The sequence below is a fragment of the Kogia breviceps genome, chromosome 1 (assembly GCF_026419965.1).
Source record: "Kogia breviceps isolate mKogBre1 chromosome 1, mKogBre1 haplotype 1, whole genome shotgun sequence".
Lineage (NCBI taxonomy): Eukaryota > Metazoa > Chordata > Mammalia > Artiodactyla > Physeteridae > Kogia > Kogia breviceps.
The window spans coordinates 56,002,448-56,023,722 of NC_081310.1; the positions used below are offsets into that span (position 1 = coordinate 56,002,448).

Sequence of the window (21,275 nt, forward strand, 5' to 3'; positions counted from 1 at the left end):
ATTACCCTTTAGTCTCACCATTATGCTCTCCCAACATCTACAGAGGACCCTCCCCATTCCTTATATATGGTATTTTTTTTCCAACCCCTTCTGTACTGACATGGGGTTAAAGTACAATTTATTTTATTCTCCTAGATCTGTGGCTTTAGATTATCTTCAGGAAGCACTTTGAATAGCAGCTGCAGGCTGGAAGGCATGGAGAGAGAGCCCCAATCAAACTTTTTCTTTAGGCTTCTCTGTCTACAAAGAATGAACCTCTCCCAACTCTGCTGCTCATGTCAGTGTCCAGAGAATCAGCCAGGAGGGAAAGAGTTAAGTGGGGCCTGCTTTTGGGTCTGGGTCCTGAGCCTGCATTCCTTCCTCCCAGAGATCTGCCAGGCTGTGGGACCAGAGGCTAAATTTAGAAGCTAGCTAGGGTTTCCTGTGGACAGCTGTCCTGCCCCTCAGAGAAGGAACACTGGAGAGGGGAGTTCGGTCCCTCTCACTGGTCAGAGCTTCTGGACATTTTGTCTGGGTCCGTCAGCCCTTGGGTGGCTGCCCCTTGGTGTGGAGATACAAGCAGATCAGCGGTGAGTGTGCTTCTCCCTTCATTTTGTCCTGTGAGCCCAGGACTTACAAACAAAGGGGCAGCAGCTCTGCCCTGAGTGTCAGGGCCCAGCCATGTCTGGGACCAGGTCCTGGGAGATCTCATATTCCTTAATAGGCTGTGGGATGGCTCCTGAGCCGAAGGTAGTGGCTCCTGTGGCCTTGGTTAGAGACGCTGAAGAAGGCATCTTCCCGGTAAAGACAAAAGATGTGTGTGTGTGTGTGTGTGTGTGTGTTTGTGTGTGTGTGTGTATGTGTGTGTGTATGAGAGAAAGAGAGGCAAATTTCTGGTTCCCCTCACTGCTTTCTTGCTGGCATTTGTGGAAAGAGCCAAGTTGTCACTTCTTAAATCTTGCAACTCCAAGGTGGGCTGTTTACATGGCTGGGGTGTACATCTTGGTGTCCTGATAACAGTAGCTGGATCAAGTCTGACTGGGTTTTCCTCATGGGTGATCTCCTCACCAGGCTATTAACATGTGGTGACTTTCCCATTCCTAGTTCCACTGAGGTGACATCACTGACACACCCTTTCCCCCAACAAAACCTCCAGAATCAGGTTTTCTAACTGCCCTTTTCATGCCAAACCTACAGAGGCTGACAGGCTGTCATGGCAACAAGTGGGGACCCAGAAGAGGAGCAGGTAGTCCCAAGTGAAGAGGATGAAGCCGATATGAGAGCCGTGCAGGCTCGGTACCTCCGGAGCCCCTCCCCCAGCCAGTAAGTGTGCACTTGCTGAGTTCTGCATCCCTCCAGGCATGGCGGCAGTAGGCTACGGGGTATGATGACAAGTGGGCCCCATGGAGCCTGCAGCCACCACCTTAAAATCACTCATTCAGCTAACATTGTTGAGTACTTTTTATGTGTCATACTTTTGGAGGAAGCAAACATGCACACAAACACACTGCAACATGGCATGGTAAGTGCTAGGATTAGCATGCCTAGGGTCTAGTGGTGGGGTGGGGGTGAGTGGGGGGTGGACAGGGAAAGGAACACCTGGGCTTGGAATTGTCATAGGAGGCTTCCTGGAGGAGATGATGCTGGAACTTGAACCTCAAAGGATGAGTAGGAGTCTGGCAGTTCTCCCTGGATGATAGTGCTTGAGTTCCTAGAACTGAGGTTGGAAATGGGGATGGTAGACCACAGATCATAGTTGCTTTATTTTTTCTGGTTTTTGTTTGTTTGTTTGTTTGTGGCATGTGGGTTCTTAGTTCTCCAACCAGGGATCGAACCCATGCACGGAGTCTTAACCACTGGACCACCAGGGAAAGGTAGACCATAGATCATAGATAAGAAAATGCATCAGGACAGGAAGAGGACCCTAAGACATCAGATCCTAGTACTAAGATAATTTTGTATCTGTGATGAAGCCGTGTCTTTCAAACTGGGATTTGTGCATGCCTGAGGGTAAGTGGCAGTGTGCCCAGCGGTAGATGACCACATGCATCGTCCTGGAGGGTCTTTTTTATTTTGTGACAAGTAATTTTACAGTTTCTTTTACACAAAATCATTGAGGATATATGATGATGTAGAATGAAAAATTTGTGTAAATTTTTAAGAAAAATCATAAGGCATCAAAGAAATGCCTAATTGCCTGCTAAAGCAGTAGTGTATGTGCCTATCCTTTTTCTTCTGCCATAAATAATAGTAGGGGATCTGCCTTCTAATCTTAGCTCTGTCACCAAATTTATGTGAAGAACCACTTTAATTCTTGAGTCTATGCCTCCTTACCTAGAAAAAGGGAAGGAAAGACAATGAATATCTCAAGGTAACTTTATATCAGAGTATCTCTGATTCTGCTTGACCTTCCTTTTCCTTGTGTCTCCTGGGGTCTTGCTTCTCAGGGCTCAAACAGGCTTCCCCTTTGGAGTGAAATGGGAGCAAAGGCAGGTGCTCATCACCCAGGGGCCAAGGCACTTTGTCCAAATGGAGCTTGGGGACTTTTACTTTAAAATTGAGCCTTATGTTCTACTTAGAAAAACTGTTAGGATTGAGAGATTTAAAGTGTAGCCCTTCCCTCTCTACACTCCCAGACAAGGCAGAGGTAGTGTGCGGTCAGTCAGGGTAGGCGATGGCTTCGTGTAGTAGTTAGGTTAATGCCAGCTGTAATAGCAAATGGACATTTCTCTCTCACTCAAATACATTTCAGAACAGGTACCTGAGCAATGATTCAGGAACTGAGGCTCCTTCTGTCTTGTAGATCCTCCATTTTAAGGCCCGACTTCTAAAGTCACTGTGTTCCTCAGAACCAAGACAAAATGGGGAAGTGCACGAAGAATCTCTCAGGAGGTTTTTATGGGCCAGGCCTGAAAACGGCCATTTTGCTTCCACTCGTATTCCATTGGCTGGACCTCAGCAAGGCCATGCTTTCTTGTAAGGGAGGATGGGAAATGAGGTCCATGAGCCCAGGGAAAAGAAGTGGGTTTGTGAACACACAGCAGTCGCAACCCCAGTAACCCCTCTAGGCAGTTAATATTCGCGTTTCCTTTAATGCCACTCATAGAGCACACTTATTGCCTCCCCAGGGAGACAGCCCCAAATCCCATTTACCAACTGCTGCAAAGTTCAAAGGCTAGGTTCTCTGGAGGGTATGCCTCCTCCTCCTCATGGTCTGACCAGGATGACTGCAAAGAACCAAAACCAAAACCAAAACCAAAACCAAAACTCCCATAGGATAAAAGGAGGAGTGCGAGATACAGCAGTCATCAGTCCGTATAATTAATGAGCCTGTCTAGCGTCTTTGCCCCAGAAGTGGGGAGACCTCCTAGCTGTGACTTTGATGTGGCCCTTGGGGTGGAATTCCTTTGTCTGCTGTTCTCTGGGGCTTCCAGCTTCATCCTCTGAGGCTTTTTCCTTGCCTGTTATTCTCCACAGCTACATCTGAAGTGAGGTTGGAGAGGGTGTCTTCCTTGAAGGCTGTACAGCTTTTACAGACTTGTCCTGCTTATGGAAACTTGGGGGTCCAAGAGCTGTTTTAAGGTTTATACCACCCAAAGGCCTTTTTTTCTTTTTCAGAGGCTTTTTAAGTCTCATGGTTTCTTGGAAAATGTGATCTCTTCAAAAACTTAATTGGTTTCTGATCTACAGAGACCAGACAACTCCATGTGCCAGAAACCACACCCATAGTTCTTTCCCATAGATAAAATCTTCAATCCTAATTTATTTCTTTGCTTTCTTGTCTACATATTTCACTCTCAGCTTAATGGCAGGTATCTTGAGAGATTATCTGAAACTTTACATTTGAGAGGGAAGTTCAGGATGCATTTGTAATTTCTAGTATAATTGTTAAAAGTTATTTAGAATGTATAGCCAACCAGCTAATGAGGGGAGGATGAAATAATAAAATATAATCAATCCAAAAGAAGTCAAGAGAGGAGAGAAAAAATAATATAGAAAAAGAATAACAAATAATAAGAAAATAGAAGGATGGAAGATTTAAACCCAAATATATAAGTAATTACATTAAGCATAAACAGACTTAATATTGCAATTAAAAGAAAAAAATTGTCAGACAATTTTTTTACAAGCCTACACACTTTTTACAAGAGATACACCTTAAAAATAAAGATGTACAAAGGTTAACAAAGGATAGAAAACTTATACTACACTGTTCTGGTTACTATTGCTCATAACTTCAAAACTTAGTGGCATAAAACAACCATTTAATTATGTTCACAATCTGGAACCTGGACAAGGTACGGTAGTGTGGCTTGTTTGCTTCAAAATGTCTGGGGCCTCAGCTGGAAAGACTTGGAGACTGGGGGTGACTCAGCAGCTGGGGACTGGTGTCATAGAGGCATCCTCATATATTTGACACTTCATGTCAGGACCTCAGCTAGGCAATTGGCCTGAACACCTAACATGATCTTTCCATATGATCTCTCTGTGTGGGCCAGTGTGGGCTTTCTCAGAGCCTGGGAGCTAAATTCCAAGAAAACAGGAGAGAAGTGCATTGATTTTCATGATCCAGCCTCAGAAGTCACATGAAGGACCACAAAGGTTCAAAAGGAGGCAACATAGTCTGCACCATCCCACTGAAGGAGTATCAAGGTCACAGAGTAAAGAGAGCATGTGGGATGGGATACATTGTGGCCAACTTTGGAAAGTATCAGCTGCCATAATCACAAACACTAACAGAAAGCAAGCCAGTGAAGTGATTTATTGATATAAGACAAAGAAAACTTTAGGGTAAGCATAACTGGGAACAAAGAGGGATGTTTCCTAATAACTTAAGGTTCAATTCATCATATAATAGATATATTCATTTTAAATTTCTATGATCTGATAAAGTAGCCTCAAAATACATAAAGCAAAAAATTGACAGAACTGAAGAAAAAATTAGAATTCACAATCTTAGTCAAATGTACATTTTTTAAAACACAACCTCAGCAACTGATAAAATGAGGCAAAAAAAATCATCAAGAATATAATATGTAAACAAAACAATAAACAAAATTAACCTAATTGGCATTTATAGAACATATACCCAGCAACTGCAGGATACAGATTCTTATCATGTGCACTTGGAATTTTTGCCATTCATATAGCAACAAATTTTTAATGCTTGAAATCATACAAAACGTGTTTTCTGACCTTTACAGAATTAAGCTAGAAATCACTAAAAACAAAAATATACAATAGAAATTCCAAGAGTTTGCATCCAAGAGAGCAGGATGGAAGTGCATTGATTTCCATGACCTAGCTTTAGAAGTCACATGAAGGACCACAAAAGTTCAAAAGGCGGCAGCATAGGCTGCTCCACCACTCTATTGGAGAAGTATCAAGGTGACACTCTAAAGAGAGCAAGTTGGATGGGATATATTGAAATATATGGATAACAGAAATTCAAATTAAATACTATTTAATTTGATACTATACTATTATTTGATATTAATACTATTTACCACAGTTCAATACTACTCCTTACTCGTCAGACTGCCTAAAATTTAAAGACCAACAAGAGCAAACATTAATGAGGATGTGAAACAATCAGGACTCTTCTGTTCATTGATGGTAAGAGTGTAAATGAGTATAACCATTTGGAAAACTATTTCATAGTATCTAAACACATGCTTGTCCTATGACCCAGCAGGTTCACTCCTGATACATACTTAACAGAACTAAGTACATATGTGTACCAGAAGAGAAGTACTAATACTAGAATGTTTTAGCAATTAACAGTCATTAAGAATATAGAATGTTTAGAGAGAGTGAACGGAAGATAGAGCTGGGGGAACTGCTCTTATAGGTCCCCCGGCCCTTGGCCCAGCTGCTCCAGGGGGGAGGAGTTACCGCCACTCTTTGGCATCAGAACTTACCAGGATAGCTGTGACCTAAAATCCTCAGGAAGCCCTGGGGTCATGGCCCAGAAGCACCCAGGAGAAGGAGGGTTGTGTGGAGCCCAGTACGGTGGTGGTGCCTCCCTCAGGACTTTAGGACCCTCCGTTGACCCTGAAATACTTTCATTCTCAGGACTCAGGGACTCGGCTGGGCCTGCTCCTAATGGTACCCACTGCCTCACAGAGCACTCTAGTCCTAAGTACACACAGCTCCCAAATCCAGCCCACTGGTCAGACCCAAGCCATGGCCCTCCAAGGGGTCCAGGACCCCCTAGGGATGGAGAGGACCCTGATCAGAGTGAGGCATCTTCAGAAGAGTCAGGAGTGGACCAGGAACTCTCAAGAGAGAAAGAAGCTGGGTACCAGGAGGATGGGAACCCTTCTTTTCTTTCCATTCCATCTGCCTGTAACTGCCAGGGAACCCCTGGAATCCCCGAAGGGCCTTACCCTGAGGGAGGAGATAGCTCTTCTAGCAACTTTTGCCACCATTGTACCTCTCCAGCTTTGGGGGAAGATGAAGAGTTGGAAGAGGAATATGATGAGGAGGAACCTCTTAAGTTTCCCAGTGATTTTTCACATGTGCCCAGTGGAAAGAAACCTGCAGCCTGGAGACAACGGCACTGCATTCCAGCCAAGGAGATACTCAAGAGGGTGGACGCAGAGATCCCAGATCTCCTGGTTGACATTGGCTGGGTCGGAAACAGAGTCAGGCAGATTAGCACAGAGGACTGGAATTGTGGGGGGCAGAGGAACTGTGTCAGCTTGGACAGGCAGGCTTCTGGTGGCTGATCGAACTGCTGGTGTTAGTGGGGAGTACATGGAAACTTGTGGCCATCTCATCTATGCAGGCAGGCAGCTGACAGGCAGTGATCTGGACCTTTTTGGGGTCTGGGTGGGAGTCTGGGCAGGGCAGCTGTGGGGTGGGGCCCAGGTGATGTTCCAGTTTCTGAGCCAAGGGTTTTGCTATGGGGCAGGGCTGTTCACCCATTTTCTTAGGCTACTGGATGCTTTTCTGCTCTTGACTCTGGCCCTTTTGTTGGGCTGTCTACAGTTGGGCTGGCGGTTTCTGGTAGGACTGAGTGACCAGTTAGGCTGGAGGGGAAAAGCCACCTGGCTCTCCTCTTGGCTGGCTTCTCCCACCTGGCAGCGGTGCCTGATTCTGCTGAGAGAGAGCAGGCCGTGGCAGCAGCTGGTAAGAATAGTTCAGTGGGGTTGGTTGGAGTTGCCTTGGGTCAAGCAGAGGACCAATAGGCAGGGGAATGCACCTGTAGCTAGTGGTCACTACTGCCAGCCTGAAGAGGAAGTGGCTCTACTGTTGACCATGGCTGGGGTTCCTGAGGATGAGCTAAACCCTTTTCGTGTTGGGAGTTGACGCCACAGCATCAGATGTTGAACTGAAGAAGGCCTATAGGCAGCCAGCAGTGATGGTTCATCCTGACAAAAATAATCATCCCCGGGCTGAGGAGGCCATCAAGGTTTTGCGGGCAGCTTGGGACCTTGTCAGCAACCCTGAAAGATGGAAGAAATATGAGATGAATCGAATGGCAGAGAATGAGCTGAGCCGGTCAGTGAATGAATTGCTGTCCAAGCTGCAGGATGACCTCAAAGAAGCAATGAATACTACGATGTGCAGCCGATGCCAGGGAAAGCATAGGAGGTTTGAAATGGACCAGCAACCTGAGAGTGCCAGATACTGTGCTGAGTAGTAATAGGCTGCATCCTGCTGAGGAAGGAGACTTTTGGGCAGAGTCAAGCATGTTGGGCCTCAAGATCACCTACTTTGCACTGATGGATGGAAAGGTATATGACATCATGGAGTGGGCTGGATGCCAGCATGTGGGAATCTCCCCAGATACCCACAGAGTCCTCTATCACATCTCATTTGGTTCATGGATGCCAGGCACCAGTGGGAGGCAGGGAGCTACTCCAGATGCCCCTCCTGCTGACCTTCAGGATTTCTTGAGCCGGACCTTTCAAGTACCCCCAGGCCAGATGTCCAATGGGAACTTCTTTGCAGCTCCTCAGCTGGGCCCTGGGGCCACTGCAGCCTCCAAGCCCAACAGCACAGTACCCAAGGGAGAAGCCAAACCGAAATGGCGGGAGAAAGTGACGAGGCCCTTCCGGCGCTGACACCCCTTCTCTTTCCTCAAATCAATGTCAGGGAGTCAAAAGGGCTGGGTACAGCACAGGATGCAGTTTGATTTATTTTTAAATATTTTTAAAAGGGAAAATGTTAAGCTCAAATTGTTCACTCAGTACTTATAGGAAGCTCTGGAACCACTCTCCCTCTTCTACCAGCACCCGGGAACTGAATCTTGTCTTCTGACAATACCAAAGAAATAGGGGGTGGCTAGAACAAAGAACCTAGGGCTTGGACCTGTGCTGAATGATCTCTCCCATAGTAGTGTGGAAACTGGGCATTTCCCTGGGGTCTGTATGCCTTTGTCTTGTCTTTTGCTTCTACAGCAGATGACACTTTCCCCACTCTTTAAAGAAAAAAAGAAAAAAAAATATATAGAATGTTTAAACAACATGATAAACTATCTAATTAACAGTAGGCTAAAGTCTGGTATATAATTTGAATACTGCCCTAGGGAATAGGCATTTTATTAAGTGCCTATCACTTCGGTGTGATTGAGCTGCTCAGATTATTGGTTGCGGGGGAGGGCAATCAGTGAGTGAGAGCTGGCTGTGAAGGTGGAAGGCGGGTCACTGCAGGAAAGACCAATTCTGCTGGTGTCAGAGTTGCATGTAAAGTGAGCCTGCCAAAGAATGAAAGCATTTATTAATAGAGACTTTCTAACAGCATTCAGTCCTTAGCCCTTCCAGCTGCCAGTCCCCTTCCTAGACAAAAACAGCCTCAACCTGAAAGCCCCACTTACATGCTGAGCTCCCTAAAAGCATAGTCCCACATACAGATCAAATTTTCTCTGGGTTCCCAGTGACGCTTCCTGAATCCTATCAGTTTTGATGTCCTTCTCGGTTTGTGTACAGTATACTCCTTAGCAACTGGTTTTTAGAAGCTGATCCCAAATTGGCTAGCCCTTTTCAGAAATTTTTATGGAAGGCAAACACACAATAACACTTCATGGACTATCCCTTCCTGGAATTATCATCATAAAATCTGAGGTATAAGCAGTTGCATTGACTTTTGAGTCATCATCCAGTCAGTCCCACTGCATTACACAGAACCAGGTTTAAGCCAGCCCAGATGACTACAGTATCTTTAAAAATGAAAAGATAACCCACAGGCTGGGAGAAAATAAATCACAAATCACAGATCTGAGAAAGAATTCGTATCGAAAATACACATTAAAAAAAAAATCTCCAAACCCAATAAAAAAGAAACAACTCCATTTAAAAATGGACAAAAGATTTGAACAGATACTTCACCAAAGAAGATACATGGAAGGCAAATAAACACATGAAAAGATGCTCAACAGTCTTTGTCATTAGGGAAACGCAAATGAAAACCACCTTGAGGTACCATTACATACATACTTATTAGAATATGTAAAATTAAAAAGACTGACCATAACAAACATTGGTGAGAATGTGGAGGACTTGGAACAACCCCACTGCTGGTGGGAATGTAAAATGGGACAACCATTTAATAAACTGTTAGTTTCTTTAATAGTTAAACATGTAGCTCCCTAAACACACACCTATATCTATATGATTCAGTCATTCTACTCCTAGGTATTTACCCAAGAGAAATTAAAGCCTATGTCCATACAAAGACTTGTACATGAATGTTCATAGCAGCTTTAATTGTAGTAGCCTGAAACAACCCAAATGTCCATCAACAAGTAATGGATAAATATACTGTGGTGTATTTACTCACTGGAATACTATTCAGCAGTCAAAAGGAATGAATTATTTGATTCATACAACAACATGGATGAATCTCAAAATAATTACGCTCAATGAAAGCAGTCAGACAAAAAAGAGTACATATGATTCAATTTACAGAAAATTCTAGAAAATGCAAATGAATCTCTGTAGTGACAGAAAGCAGATCAGTGGTTGCCTAAGGAGTACAAGGCAGGGAGTGGGTAGAGGGAGGTCTCACAAAGGGACATGAGGTAACTCTGGGGGGATGATGGCTATCACAATCTTGATTGTAGTGATGGTTTCACCGGTGGATACTTATGTCAAACCTTACCAATCTGCATATTTTAAATATGTGCTGCATGTATAACAATTATACCTCAAATAAAGCTGTGGGGTTTTTTAAAGGTATGAAAAGAGAAAAAAAAACTCTCTTCTAGGAGGCAGTATGGTGATGTGAAGTGGGAAGAATGTAAATGGTGTAATTGAGGGCAAAATTAAGGTCAGCTCTGCTCTCCCACTTACTAGCCATGAGAGCTTACATAAGTTAGTCATAAAATTGGAATACCAGTTTTACCCAGTAGTAGAAATAAAATAATATAAGAGAACATATATTATTTATAATATATATTACATAAAATATATAACATACATCATTATTACAATATAACACATACATAGGCATATTAGGTATTTGATAAATGGTGACTCTCTTCCCTTTTCCTTCCAGAGAAAGATATTTGACAACGATTTTCTTTCGGTAACTCATCAAGAAATTTTTATTTCACCAGAGTCCCACACACTGTAGTTAAAACATCATGTTTCTCTAATTCTGCCACAAGCAAATACTGTATTCTGAGCAACTGATCATTACCCAAGTCTGAACAGTCCTCCCTGTACTTAATAAGTGCCTGAAATTCCATCCTTCTTGTTTTATCTCTTTAGCTAAAGGCTTGAGCCTTTTTAAAATTAAATTATGCACTGAGTCAGCAAATATCCCACCAGCAGACTCTCAGTGCTAGTTTCTTAGGGCTACGGTAGCAAATTAGCACAAATTGAGTGGCTTAAAAACAGTAGAAATATATTCTCTCGCCGTTTTGGAGGCCAGAAGTCTAAGATCCAGGTGTTGGCAGGGACGCCCTCCCTCCAAAGACTCCAGCGAAGACTCTGTCCTTGTGTCTCAGCTTCTATTGGCTCTGGGAGTTTCTTGGCTTGTGACGGCATAACACCAACCTCTGCCTCTATCTTCATATGGCCATCTCTTCTCTATTTCCTCTTGTGTCTTTTTGAAGTGACATTTGGCACTGGAGTTTTGGTCTATCCACGATTATCTCGTCTCAAGGTCCTTGACTTATTTACATCTGCAAATATCCTTTTTCCAAATAAGCTTGCATTCACAGGTTCTGGGAGACATATCTTTGGCAGGGCCACCATTCAACTCACTATAACTTTAGACCCAGCCCTGGGGCAATATAACTGTGTTCTTTTCCGTGGAACCAGGATAGGGCCTTGCAAAAGTCCACCCAGTGTTACAAACAGCCACTGCCAATCAACCAGAGTTAGTCAGGGGATGAAGTGTGTTTGCTGTCCTGGCAGGGAGTCTTAACATTTCCAGCATCATCTGTAAATCTCATCCTAGGGTGAATTAAGAACCTGAGAAAGGGGTGTAGACAGTGGATAGCGGTGTCAAGTCTTCATTTTTGCCTGACTTAGGCAGTGACCTCACACACCTTAAATTCAAACCTAGCTGCTGTGAGTCACTCTCTCTGGAGGAAAACCTGCAGCTAGAGATTCATCCATCTCCCAAGTAGGCAAATTTCCCGAGGTAATTCATGAGTTAACATTAAAGTGTAAAACTCCCTATCCAGTGGGGCAACTTAACCTCCATCAGACCTCCCCAGTAACCCTGATGAGCACAGTTTAAAGTGTCAGTGTGCTTGTGATGCAAACCAGCCTCCAGACAGTCCTCCCTCCTTTATAGGAAGCCTCTGCCCCCCAAGCCCTCCCATGCAGCTGGTCTGAAATCTACCTCTGCCTCTTCTCTTCCTCCTCAGCTATGACCAGTTTTCTCTTCCTCTCCAAATAAAGGATCAGACTTCTTTCTTATTTTTTTCTGTTTTGAAGAATGTTTTTCTGTTTTCCTTTATTTTTTTCCAAGTCAAAAATCCATTTCTTGCTCTGGCTTCAGATCTGAACTTTTCAAGCTTCTGCAGTGTTTTAGAACACCTTGGTGATCTGGGGAGGCCACCTCTCAACAGCACTTTCCCTTCCACCTTCAGCAAAGATCCTTAGCTGTGCTCTGCTTCCCTTTCTTCTCACGAGGTCTGCGTGCCTGATGGTGGCAGTGGGGTAGGAGATGGGGGCATGTAGTGTCAGATCTGTGTGTCCTCATTGTGTGTCCTTGGAAAATGGCTCCTCCCACACACCCTTTCTCTTTTATATTTCTTTTTCCGTGAAAATTTTTCTGCCTTGGCTCTTTCATGGAGCCTGATGGAAGCAGTTTTCTAAAAATCGATTTGCTTAACTGACTTCTCTCCTTCCTTGGAGCCTGAACTTTGCCTGTGTGGTCACTTTTACTGAAGCTCAGAAACCTGTTCCTTTTTTGTGAAAGCCAAATCAAGAAAGACACCCCCTCCTGGGTCTCTGCCTTCATTTCACTTCCAAGGGACTCATTGAAAGGAAGTGATCGTCTGTCAGGGGGGCTGGGTTGAAGGACCCCAATTCCACTCCATTCTGGGTCTTGGCAACCTAGCAACTGGTTTAAAGAACTGGCTTTCAAACTTTGCCAACTGTAGTTTACAGTGGGACATACCATTTACTCAGAGCATACGTGAATAGGTATGTGTAAATTTTTTAAATTTTAAAATTATATAATTCACAAAATTAAACCTATCTTTACAATGGATGGTGCTATTCTCTATTCTATTTTTTTTTCTCTTTTTTTTGCCAGATGCTAGGCGCAACCCATTGATTTTATGATACACTAATGGGTCACAGTCTGCAATTTTGAAAAACACAGGTTTAAAGAAATCTGCCCCCATCTCTGCTCTTGGTTAGGAAGTCCATCAAACTCTGCTTTATTGTTTCTCTTCAATTCACCCTCAAGGCTTTTTAGCTGCTGCTTCCTGATCCTATGATGAGGTATATATCGATCCTAGAGCCTTTCTTTCCCTGCCGGTCTTTTTGAACAGCCAGTCCTTTCTGCTTTCCAATCACGGTGTGTCATCACACTCCATCTCAGGCATGCGGGTGGAAGCACAGACACAGTCATAAATCAAAACCTCTAGGGCCACTGTCTCCCTGACCTTGCCCATATAAACAGGCCCACTTGTCCAGATCTTACCCTCCTGCCTCCTCTCTTTCTCTGCAATCCTGCTTCTTAGTGGAAAACAAGAGCAGCTTCTCAATGCTGCTGGGACATTGCTGCCCACTTGGGTCCTTTCAGGTCCTATCCCCACACCTTCTATATTAGACTCAGTAAACCATGTCTCTGGCAAAACAGTCTTAGGACTATCAGGTTTACACCTCCTCCTCTCATAACAGTTTAACTCATAAAAGCGCTCAGAATTTACATCCTACCTTCAACCCTGGAGGATTCTGAGCTGAGTTTACTGTTGCTCACATTTTTGCATCAGCAGCCAAAACAGATGCAGTGTGGTATTGGGGAGGGCATCTGATCTTAACCCCCGCCTCTTTTCTCAATCTTAAAACCTCCAACTTCTCAAAAGTGTACTGGGTGGTCTTCAAATGTGATTTCTCAGATTCACTGACCCATGAGCTGGAGTTCAGTCTTTACCACCAACAAGGAGGAAGGATGTTTCCCCACCATTTTTATTTTCAGATTTTAATTTCATATTCTCCCCTATCAAACTTACAGCCTCAGAGTTTAGCTATATTCAGGACAGGTTATCAGTTCCCGGTATTTGTCATGTGAAACCAAATCCACACAATCTGAAGTCGATGTTTTTTGGGGAAAATGGCAGGATCAAAGGCTCGCAGAAAGACAGAACCAGGTGGGGATCCCAGGGGATACCACCTGCTGAATTCTGGCTAGGGTCTTTCTGCACACCTGACAGGTGAGGACTTCTGTATCTCTTTTCAGTCTGTGCCTGTAACTTCCTCCAACAGAGAGCCCTGGAGGCCTGCAGAGGAACAAAGAAAACTGACCTCTGCGGGAAGTGAGGGGCCATGCCAGGAGGAAGCCCTTATCATCCGCATAGTTACAGGACAGTTCTTGGTTAATAACCCTTTCAGGGTTTTGTTTTGATTCCCCCCACCAAACCTCATTTTTAAATGACCCTTAAGAAACAAAATAATTATTTTTATTAATAATAGTATAATAATATTAATTATTAATAAATAAAAGAATAAAACTCCCTTAATAAATATTGTTGAAATGGAAATGTGGCTCACATTTATATAAAATTTAAGGCTATGACTCTAGTTTTATGAAATGTTGATATTTTAAAGCCAAGACTGCCCTGAATCCTGGGCCCAGAATATCCCCAGGGTCTGACACTATGGCGACACTATTGTCGGGACTTACTTTCATATTGGTATTATTTTGTTGTTACCTCCCAACTGCAACAAATTGAGGTCTGTCACTGATTATTTACTAGGTTCTGTGTTACTATCAGGGAGAAGAGTGCCTTAGCATTTGTTCAGAATTCATTTGGAATAGTGTTGCTGCTGTCATCTACTGCTGCCTAACAAATTACCCCAAAATGTAATGACTTGAGACAATAATTTTATTTTGCTCCCCTTTTTATAGGTGGGAATTTGGACAGGATGGGGCAGCTTGTCTGTGTTTCACATCGTGTCAGCTGGAGTGGCCCAAGGGGTAAAGGATGACACTCTAAGAGGCTCAACCACATGGCTGACTGTTGGCTGGGAGCTTGGCAAGGAGTGTTGACCAACAGCCTTTCCAGCTTGGTGGCCTTGGTGTGGTTGGTGTCATCTGACTTCTAATATGGCAGCTTAAGGGCTTCCGAAGAGAAAGCACTGATGAGAGCCAGAAGCAGGGAGCTGCCTTTAAGCCTCAGGTGCAGACACTGGCTGTGTCACTCCCACCATATTCTATTGTGAGAGCAGTCACAGAGACCACTCAGATTCAAGGGAAGTGGACATAGACCACTATTCGCGGAGTGTCAAAGATGTGGGGCTACCATAAGAAAAAATTCCTAACTGCCAATATAGGCCTCTGAGATTGTATACATCTCTGCCTCAGGAGGGCAAAGAGTGAGCATGGACAGAGAGAGCATGGCCAGGACCCTGGATTTGCTCCTGGGTTTGCTACTGGCAGCCCAGTAAAATGATGAGCCAGTAGCAAATACTTGATAAATGCCGTTGTGTTGTAATTAGTGTACCTGCCACATTCCCTTAAATGTAGTACTGTACTGAGGACAAATTCAGTCAGTCAGTGAATGAGAAAATATCTATTAAGCAGACATTAAGCTAGGTTCTGGGAACCCAACAGCTCACAAAATAGCCTAAAAGTCTGAAGACTATTTTGCCACAGATGTGGTTTAATGAGTTCAATAAAGAAGGTGTGGTCTCTGCCTCATAGAAGGTATAGTCTTGCATAGGAAACAGAATTTATCAGATTATTTCATAAACAAATGTAAAGTTACATCAAATAGAAGTGCCATAAAGGAGAGGTGTATGGTGCAATGAGAGGTGGAGATCAGGGAAGACTTCCCTAAAGAAATGATGATTGAACTAAAATCTGAACGATCGGTGAGGAGGAGGAGGACTGACCATCCAGGCAGCAGAAATGGGCTTCTGCAAAGTGCCTGGGCAAAAGGAAAATTGGTGGGGATGGGAAGCCAAAGAAGACCAGTGTACTGGAAAGGAGTGACCCCAAGGGAAGCCAGTGCAAGCTGAGGCTGGAGAGTAGAAAGGGGCCAGAGACTGCAGGGCCTTGGAGACCATCAAGTTTGATTCCCAAGGTGATATGTGGACACCTTGCCTGGTACCTAGAATTCTGTCCATTCATCCAGCCATCTATCTGTTCATGCATGTACCCATCTGTCCACTCACATTTCACTCAGTCATCAAAACCTGCCTGGTTACTCACTTTCCATATGCTGGAGGTACAGGGATAAATAAGACTACCTAAGCTGTACCTTTACAGAACTTGTGTACACCCCAACCAGGTGTTCTATTCTTTATTACCTTTACCAAGCAACCAGGCCTCTAAAAACTCTCTAGTTCTAGCATCCAAGGATAATATCTCACAAACCTCACCCTTAATTCACCCTCACTCCCCGGTCATGCTTTTGAAAATGCATCTTTTGGTCATAAGGAGTACTTGGGCTAGATTGGGAATGATCTGACACATTGCTCTTGGAAATCCCTCAGGAACTACCAATGATGATACAACATTGTGCTGACCTGCATGGGAAGGTCTAGCCACGTCCTGGTTAGAGTCATAGGCTACTCCTTTTTTCTGTCAAAGACATTTCTTTTTTCATAGACTTGCTGGCTCTGATCACATCATTTTCCCAAGGGGGAAATCTGATGTGGATGCCTACTACAAGGGAATTATCCTGCTAAACAATTCAATTAAACTTATCTAATTCCAAGTTAGCTCCATTCAGTTCAGCTGGACTCAGCTCAACTCAACCCAATCCATCCATCCATCCATCTGTGCTTTCAACAAGTATTCTTTAAGTACTTTTCTGTCAAAGTCTATGTTGGGCCTGGGGATCCAGCTGGGGTTTCTTCCAACAACCAACTCACTTCCCCTTTCCAATCAAAACGGTATCAGTGTATTGTGTGGACAGAAGACTGGCCTCAGAGCAGGACTGTTCTATTTTTGTGACTTAGCCCTGCCACTTATTTACTGCCTCGGGCAATTTTGTTAACCTCTCTGAGCCACAGTTTCCTCACCTTAAAGCAGGAATAATAATACCTACTTTGTGGGAGTTTTGTCAGGATTAACTTTATAAAAGGCACTCATAAATGGTATCCAGGGATTTCCCTGGTGGTCCAGTGGTTAAGACTTTGCCTTCCAATGCAGGGGGTGTGGGTTCGATCTGTAGTTGGGGAGCTAAGACCCCACATGCCTCATGGCCAAAAACCCAGAACATAAAACAGAAGCAATATTGTAACAAATTCAATAAAGACTTTAAAAATGGTCCACATAAAAAAATGTTTAAAAAAAATGGTATCCTGGACTTCCCTGGTGGCACAGTGGTTAAGCATCCGCCTGCCAATGCAGGGGACATGGATTCGAGCCCTGGTCCGGGAAGATCCCACATGCCGCAGAGCAGCTAAGCCCGTGCGCCACAACTACTGAGCCTGCACTCTAGAGCCCACGAGCCACAATTACTGAAGCCCGGGCGCCTAGAGCCTGTGCTCCGCAACAAGAGAAGCCACCGCGATGAGAAGCCCGCGCACCACAACGAAAAGCAGCCCCTACTCGTCGCAACTGGAGAAAGCCCGCGCACGGCAACGAAGACCCAACACAGCCAAAAATAAATAAAATAAATTTATAAGAAAAAAAAATAGTATCCATACCCAACACAGTAGATGAATACAGACCAAGGAACATCACTGGGAAATTTCTAAACACTGCAAACCAAAGAAGATCCTACAGGTTTCCACAGAGATAAAATAGGTCAATTACAAGGGTCAGGAAACACATTGACTTCCGACTTTTAAAAGCAAAACGATAATGGACAAGTTTCTAGTTCTGGGTAAGATGGCAAACACACCCTCCACCTAGACTCTAGCGTGGATTGCCCTTATAAAATCTGGACAGAAGGATACAGCAGCTGTTTGAGGACTCTGAAATGTAAATAGTTTCAGGCAGATCGAGGAAGAAAACCAGAATCCAAGCTACTACCAAATCAGCAGTGTGTGTATCATGTTTTCCTCTGGAATACACAAACTTGACTCAAGGCAATGTGAGGATGATGGCAGCAATAGCCTGAGGTGCCTAAGAAATGAAATATTATTCAGCAATAAGAAGGAACAAATTATTGACTCATGCAATAGAATAGATGACTCAGATGCATTTTGCTAAGTGAAATGCCAGATCCAAAAGACTATTGTATTATTCCATTTATTTAACCTTCTGGAAAAGGCCATACTATAGGGAAAGAAAACATATCAGTAATTGCTAGGGGATGAGGTGCAGGGAAGTTTTGACTATAAAACGAATGGAGCATGATGGAATTTTTCGGAAAAAGAAAATAGTATCCATTAAGTCCTCTTGCCTTTTTTAAATCCTCTCTGGACATAAAGGAAAGACTAAGCAAAAAAGACCCAAAGCTCACCACGACACCTAGAAAAGAGGAGAACCCACTGGGGAGGAGGGCATCCACCACTGTAGTATGGTCCTAACCCTTGGTTTTGCCCTTGATTCACCGTGTTCCTCAAAGATCTCTTTGGACACCTCTGCTATTCTTTCCGGGAAATTGACATTTACCTAAATTACTCTTTTGCATCCCTGGGCTTAGGCTGATTCTGGATTTCTTGTGTTCAAAATCAGGACTGTGCAGTTGAGCACATCTTTATGTTTCCCTCGGTGCTGTGTCAGCCCTTCATCATCATCAGTCCATGCCCTTTAAGCAGGGAGAAGATACAGGGCATGGAAGGAATGGTGACAGCCTACCCAGTCCACCAATCCAGCAGAACCCTGGTGGAAGCCCAGTTAGGGACATCCTACAGTATTGATAACAGAGGAGCAGGGACAAGAAAAGAAAAAGGAGCAGCAGTATATCCAAGGGTGGAAACACACAAAGAAAGTGAAGCCACATCAGAGTGAGTTCTCCCCAATCTCTTCCCTCCACAACCCAGGCTACCATGTCATTAAACATCAAGGTGACAACTCTCGTCTAAAAATAAATAGGTGACTAAGCCATAGCATACCCAGCGTTCTGCATTCTTAGATTCCCTAAATTTAGGAGACAAAGCCATAGCATACCCAACATTCTGCACTCTTAGGTTCCCTAAACTTAGGAAGGCATTCCCTTTATCTCATTGTTTTCCACTCGTGGCAATAATCAGATCTAGGTTTCTTATCTGAAAAGATTGCCTCCCATTCAGATGCTGCCCAGAGTCATCTCACGTGAATATCCTCCTCTTTTAGGTACTCAGTGGTCTCAGATGCAGAAACAGAAAGCATTTTCATGGAGCCCATTCACCTCTCCTCAGCTGTTGCAGCTAAACAGATCATCAATGAAGGTGATGCCATCAGACGCAGGTTGGGAGGAGGGAGAGTCCAAGGGTCATCTGGAGACTCTCGGAGGGGGGCCATTGGAAGGTGTCAATGTGCTTCTCACATGTTTCCCATCACATTAAGAGGAGCGGATCCAAAGAAGGCAATTCCTCCAACCCCTCCTCATCAACATTCATGGGACAGAGGTGGAAATTATTATGCCTCAGTGTGAACAGTTCTCTAGGCAACAGATAGGGAAGCAGCTCCAATCTGCCCCTAGGGCCCCTCATTCAGTTTTTCAGTTAACCTTAGGGGCCCTGCGATGGCTTATGCTAGAGATGCAGACCTGAGAGCCTAAGAAATGGCTAGAAGCATCCAGAGAGTTCTGTTCAAAGGGATGTCTAGATTTAAATCTGCATTTCCACTAGTGCTTAAAGATGGTTTTTAAACTGAAATATGAATGGGGAGGAGGTAAGGAAAGGTGGGGTGGCAAGAGATGTTAATATTTACACAAAAAAATTTAGAGCAGAAAACGTACTATATTTCATTCAAGGATACTCATTCCAATTGGATGGATTTTTTTTTCCTAATCAATTTTGGGCAAATAATCTTTCACAGTTTAGTTCCTCTCCTTTCTCCTCCCTTTGCACTTGGTGTCTCTCTCACTCCGGATGGGTGGGGTGAGATAAGGCAGTCCTGTTAATTACACAGGGCCCACCTGGCCTTTGGGCTTAACCTGTCATCCACAGCTGGTGGCCATGATCACTTCCCTAGAGATGAGAACCAAACATGCTACTCCTTCTCCATGTAACCCCAGGTCTTGCTTAGTCCCTAGGCCCTTTGTGTCCCCACCAGGGTCCCTGAGGACATCTGGATCTTCTGAGCAATGAGATATTTTAAAATACCTCATGAGCAGTGAGATATTTAACCTGATGTTGCTTGTTGATCTGGGAACCCTAGGAGGCCCCATCTCCTCAAGTAACTACTTTTTTCTGTTTTCTTTTATCACCCTACCTGGGGTCACTGTTACCTTGCTCCAAGTCAGGCCAAGATGTCTTGATCCCAGTCTAGCTCTTTCTAAATTGCTCCCAGCACCACCCTAACTCTGGAAGTTCTTTTTCCCTCCTATGTGGTCGGGAACTTCCCTAACCTTCCATCGTGTATAGCCCTTGCATTGTGCTTCACTCTCTGGACAACTCTCCAGGCTTTGGCTCTTGATAAGTAAAAGTCCAGGTTTAGGGGTTGTGAGAAAACCATGTCCTCTCTTTGAAAGCTTCACTTTCAGGTCTATGGGATGCTAGGGACTTTCAGCATTTATACTGTGACCTGAAGCTGAGCAATGCCTTTTTTTTTATCCTAAGGCTTTCTAGGCATTAAGCCTAAGTTTCATTAGTCCAAGTGGATGAAGGATGGTGGGGGAAGAAAAAAAGAATAAATTACAGAAAAAAGGAAAATGTACCAAGTGATACTTCAAAACATTGCCCTACTCAGTAGTGATTAGAGAGGTAAAATGAATGTCGAAGAACCCTCCAATTTCAGGAAAGTCTGCATATGCCACACATCTGACAGAGTGCAAAGGAGAAATGTCTGGGTTTTACTCTCTTCTGAAGAAGCCTCAGCGAGTAGAAATAAATGGGAGGAATTGATGTGACTGAAGTGTGGAGCAGAGACCTAGGGAAAGTAGGAGCTCCCAGTGGGGATAAGGGGCTGGGACATTTGTTTTTAAATTGGAAGGGGAAGAAATCAAAACAATAACCTGCTATATAAATAGCCGGGGAAGACATTGCTGTATATTTTAATGAGGCAGTGGGGAGTTTTTTGTTTTTTGTTTTTTTTTTCCATGTAGTAGAGGAAAGATATCTAAGTAGGGGAGGTAAAGAGAGGGGCTTTTACATTTGCCGTGTAAGACCCCAGGAGAGCCAAGAGTTGTGGAGAAAATAGGAACGCTTCATCTATTTTTAAGCAAACTAGAGCACTGGGATTGCAGAGGTTTTCTTCTTCCTGCTTTTGAAACGGATATCAAAGAACATTTAGAGCTGAGACCTGTGCAGGGATGTGGGTGCACATCAGGTGGTGTAGACGAGGGGGGAGAGGAGAGGGAAGCTTTAGGGAAATGAAGTCGTCAGCCCTGGGCAGAGCTCAGGGCTCCTGGATCCGCAGACTTGAGCAGCCTGGCTTACAGATACCTGCTCATTCTGTGAAGGGCGAGGCCACGTCTATTGCCAAATGCAAATGTGGCTGCACTCTTCACCCACGTGGGAAAGAGGTGGTGCCAGCAAGAGGTTATGGCCAACACAGAGGACACTCCTTTCCTACTTACCTTCTTTTTTCCTCTCTCTACTCAGTATTTTTGGGCT

General features: G+C 44.0%; 1 protein-coding gene and 1 pseudogene across 1 annotated transcript in view; both read left to right on the top strand.

The window, feature by feature from the left end:
* The first annotated feature begins 389 nt into the window (after positions 1–389).
* The window catches only part of STYXL2 (serine/threonine/tyrosine interacting like 2), a 32,238-nt gene continuing 11,352 nt past the window's right edge, over positions 390–21,275 (top strand). The window contains exons 1-3 of the mRNA XM_059044441.2: positions 390–569; positions 1,177–1,302; positions 18,850–18,944. Of these exons, the coding sequence (XP_058900424.1) occupies positions 1,193–1,302; positions 18,850–18,944 (205 nt within the window). The 5' untranslated portion in view covers positions 390–569; positions 1,177–1,192. The remainder of the gene's footprint in view (positions 570–1,176; positions 1,303–18,849; positions 18,945–21,275) is intronic.
* LOC131744937 (dnaJ homolog subfamily C member 14 pseudogene) lies at positions 5,943–8,051 on the top strand (annotated as a pseudogene).